The 4,355-nt window shown below is 46.9% G+C and overlaps 1 protein-coding gene across 1 annotated transcript; it reads left to right on the forward strand.

Annotated features, from left to right (window-relative positions):
- On the forward strand, positions 1-4,355 carry WDR53 (WD repeat domain 53). The gene is made up of 2 exons (XM_035334356.1): positions 1-477; positions 3,057-4,355. Exons 1-2 carry the CDS (start codon positions 1-3, stop codon positions 3,639-3,641), a joined length of 1,062 nt encoding a protein of 353 aa, XP_035190247.1. The 3' UTR covers positions 3,642-4,355.

Genomic DNA, 4,355 nt, shown 5'->3' on the forward strand with positions numbered 1-4,355 from the left:
ATGGCGGCCCGCTGGGCGGGCGGGCACTCCGGCGCCGTGCTGTGCCTCGGGGCGAGCCGCGAAGGGCTGGTGGCCTCGGGAGCCGAGCGGGGCGAGCTGGCGCTGTGGGGCGGCGAGGGAGTCCCGGCGGGGCGGCTTCGGCTGCCCCCGGCCGACGACGTGACCTCGGTGGCCTTCTCCCCGCGCTGCCCCAGCCGCCTGTACGCTTCCCACGGGGCCGCCGTGGTCGTGCTGGACGCGCGGGCCCTCGCCGAGCCCGTGGAGCGCCTGCAAGTCAACGAGGAGGAGATCAACTGCCTGGCGGTGAACGAGGCCGACGGCTTCTTGGCCGCGGCGGACGATTCCGGGGCAATAAAGGTGGTGGATCTGGAGAGCAAGAAAGTCTGCCGGTCCTTGAGGCACTCAAACATCTGCTCCTCCGTTGCCTTTCGCCCTCAGAGGCCTCAGAGCCTCGTCTCGTGCGGACTGGACATGCAGGTGATTTGCGTGCCATGGGCAGAGGTTAGAGAGGTGAAGCCCACGTGTAGCGAGGTGCCAGCACGCCTTCACCGAAAGCCCCTGGAAAACCCTCTGACTTCTCTGAAGCGGGTTTGGCTGGGACGGCAACAGCGCGGGGCTGTGCCGTAACTCGGCAGGTGCTCTCCCGGCCCTCCCCGTGAGCGGCTGCAGCGTGGAGGTGGGCGGCGTGGGGGGAACTGGGAGGTGACGCAGAGCAGGCCGCGGCGGCTTTCAGTGTGGTGGGGCAGAGGCTGGAGTTGTCCCTGGTGACCCGTTGTGGCTGCAGACAAAATGGGGATAGTTAGGAAAACAAAATGCCTGAAGCAGACAGGATGCTAGCAAGAATGGTGTAATGCAGAGAGATAAATATCTGTCCGCTGTAAAGATGAGCTGTTTTTATAAATTTATCCCTACTTTGCAGTAACCTCTTGGAAGCACTGAATGTTCTTTGCCTTTCCACTTAATGAGGCAGAGAAGTGTAAAACTTTGTCCTTTGCAGAAGCATCCTTAGAACAAGCCATGCGAAGGAATTAGCGGAGTCTTGAATTACATTGCCAAAGCTGACCATGCAAAGTAGATGGTTTTCGGTAGCTTCTTTCCAGTGGTTGAGATATTATTGCCGGCCTGTTTCAGCCTGAGATTAAAACTCCCCTCTACAGAGGTTTCCATGGTTCTAGTAGCATATGGGGAAAGTTTCCTTTGCCAGCATCATGCAGTTTCACCCCATGTTCTTAAAACCGTTTTTTTTTTTCCATTTTTAAAGCAACAATTTGTAAGAAAAAATAATAAAAAAAAAAAGTTGGTTGGTAGAAGTATGCCGATTTTCTGATTGCCAGGTTAAAAAAAAAAATCTCAAAATTTGTCTGGCATTGACTAAAAGACAGATTTTAAATGAAGTACTTTGAGAAACTTCTTTTCAGGGGTACTGAAGTATTGGTCTGAGAGTAGTAAATGCACTCAGCACCTTAAACTGCTTGCTTAATTTCGTGTGCCTAAAATACAGAATCACAAGCCCTTGGCTGGAACCCTTTTATCGTAATTGTAGCCATTTACATGCCATTTTTGTGAGAGCAAACTGGTTATTTGTTGTGACTCTTTGTATGTTTTAGTGTAGCTCAGCAAATGAGTTTTTAGGTGAAAGTATCCCCAGAACAGTAGAGGTTTGTTAGTGTTCTTCTACAGTGAAAAGTGTATTTTTCTGCTTCAGGGCTGGCTGTAAGATCTGTCACTTCAGCATCCTGCAATTCCGCTTCTCTTTGTGAAGTGCTGAGTTGCAGCATGTCTTTGGACGAGTCACCAGCTCTATGAGTACGGAAACACTTTCTGGGCTCATGTGTCAAACTCAGCAGCCGGTGAGAACTGAAAATTAGGTCACTGGCGTTTTTTTCAGAAGTGCCACAGAAATGGGGAAAACGCCACGAGGACAGAAAATACTTAGCATAAAACTTGCCACTACTTGTTAAATGCATAAAGCTGTTGCAGCGCTGTCTGTGATGAGGATGGGAGTGTTTGGCTGAGGCATTAAGGCCCAGCCCCTCTGACTTACTCTGCTCTGCACAGTCACCATGGACGAGTTTTCCCTTTCGTTGGTAGCCAAGTAGTGTCAATGCGGCAGCAGCAGGGACTGCTGAGAAAGAAAAGTGCAAAGCAATATGTTTGGGATTCCAGATAAAGGGAACAATGTGCTTTGGATTCCAGATAAGCAAACAGCATCTCAGTACTGAATTAGACTGACTTGGGCTTTGGTATCTGCTGGCCTTGCAAGTAATCATCGTCAATTCATACTATAGAAGTAACGAGAATAATGTTTAACAGGTGCCATTTAAATCTACGGTACTTGAATTGCTGTGAGGCAGAAGCACTTGAAGGAATGGTTTTTGCTTCATAAGCAGCTAGGAGGCAGGGTGGCATTTCAGAAGGAAGTTTAAAACCACCACCTGCCCCTACCTTATCAGGAAATGCATGCTCTTCCTTATTAAGGTAACGGGACAAACCAGATCTGCTGATTTGATATAAAAAGTACAGAGATCTGTTTGAAATGGAGGGTCTGAACTATTGTTTACCTTTTGCTATTCCATTTCTCAAACACGTGAGAGTGAGAAAGTGATTGTTTTAGAACCATTATGCAGCAGGGACAGAACTGAAATTCAGAATCATAAAGCTCTCTTTTCATTCACTGCTCATGTCCTGCCTTTTAAATAATTAAGATGTGCAGTATATCATGATTACGACTGCTGACATGAATGGAAAAGCTTTTAGAACAGCTTTTTCATCCGTCTCATGCTCTAAAGGCCTGAATCATTGCCTCTGCTGGGAAGGGCACTATGATGGCTTGCAGAGTGTGCCGTGGAGATTTGTCTTATTAGGCAGGTGAAGATCAATCACTTCTCACAACAGATCTTGTGTCTCTTGCACTCATACACAGTCCTTGCTCTGCCAGAGCAAGAATTAGTGGTTTGTTTTGTTATTAGTAAAAGGATCTGATTCTACCCAAGAATATGATGCTACATCTTGTGTCCTTCGAAGTAAAACAGATTTTTTTTTTCTTTTTCCCCAAGGTTATGCTGTGGAACCTGCAGAAAGCTCGCCCCCTGTGGACCACAAACTTGCAGGAGTGTGAAACAGAAGACAATCCACAGTCAGCTGGCCAGCTCTTTAACCCTCCACTTGCACATTCCCTGTCCGTAGCATCATGCGGCAACATCTTTGGCTGCGGAGCCCAAGATGGTAAAGTTAGAATATTCAGAGTCACTGGCGTCAAGTTCGAACATGAGCTGGAGTTTAAAGGGCACAGCTTAGGAGTATCACAGGTCCTCTTTATGCCAGAAACGTACTGGTTGTTGACTGGAGGAAACGATGGGAAAGTCTTGCTGTGGGATGTCAGCGGTGATGTGGGAAAGCAGCAGAAAAGCCCAGCCAAGTCCCTCCAGAGAAGGAAGGCCCAAGCATCTGCTTCCACCAGAAAAGATGGAAAGCTCAACAAAGCAGCTTCAAATGACCATGCTAGAATTTTACCAAAGCTAACCATTGAGCATGGAGAGAAAGTGAACTGGCTCACGTGCACAGAGATCAAAGGCTCCAGGAGAGTATTAGTTGCTGATCAGAGTAGTTCTATATCTGTTTATCCGTTGCCAGAATCGTAGCCACCGAAACGTCGACAAACTTGCAGTGAAGAATCATTCCTCGGCATTTGAAATATGAGAGCAGTTAAGTCCATCGACGGTGGATTGAACAATGAACCCTGCTGCACCCTCAGCAACAGCAGGGGGTCAGCTGTGTTCTCACACAAGCACTCGTGATGTAATTGGCCTGGTGCTCTATTTTCAGCAGCTCGCAGTGTTTGCTGCAGCTGCTATTTAAAGGTTGACAATTTGTGTCCTGAACTTAAGTGAAAGTGATTTCAATAGATTTAAGGATAATATTAGTGCACGACTGACCTGATATAATTAAGGTTGGAGGAATAAATTCACGCTAGCAGGGAAATCCACAATGCTAAGTGAGGATGCTGAGCAGTAACAGAGATGCAACTGGCTGAGCTCCTTGCATTTGCAGCTATTTTGGTGCTTTACTTTAATTTCCTTGTTAAACTGTGTCACAATTAGCTTGAATTGGATCTAGTAGAAATATGTTTTTCGTTATTTTGCATATAAGACTAGAGAAGCATCAACTAACGAGTAATCAAAGTACTTAGACAGTCATTGTCAATGGGATTTTTTCCACACTGCAGTAAACAAAGGAGCAGGAGAAAATGGGAACATCTGTTTAATGGGTCAGCTGTCATAGGCAGTTAGCTGTGTGTATCCCAAAGAGAAAAATAACTGTTACCTTTGTCTTAATAAATGCTTCCTCTCACTGCT

The sequence above is a fragment of the Oxyura jamaicensis genome, chromosome 9 (assembly GCF_011077185.1).
Source record: "Oxyura jamaicensis isolate SHBP4307 breed ruddy duck chromosome 9, BPBGC_Ojam_1.0, whole genome shotgun sequence".
Taxonomy (NCBI): domain Eukaryota; kingdom Metazoa; phylum Chordata; class Aves; order Anseriformes; family Anatidae; genus Oxyura; species Oxyura jamaicensis.

Excerpts from the sequence above, each read along its gene's own strand:
- WDR53 (XM_035334356.1), top strand. The coding sequence starts at position 1 with ATGGCGGCCCGCTGGGCGGGCGGGCACTCCGGCGCCGTGCTGTGCCTC. Across the intron at positions 478-3,056 it reads CGTGCGGACTGGACATGCAG|GTTATGCTGTGGAACCTGCA; the intron begins GTGATTTGCGTG and ends TTTTTCCCCAAG.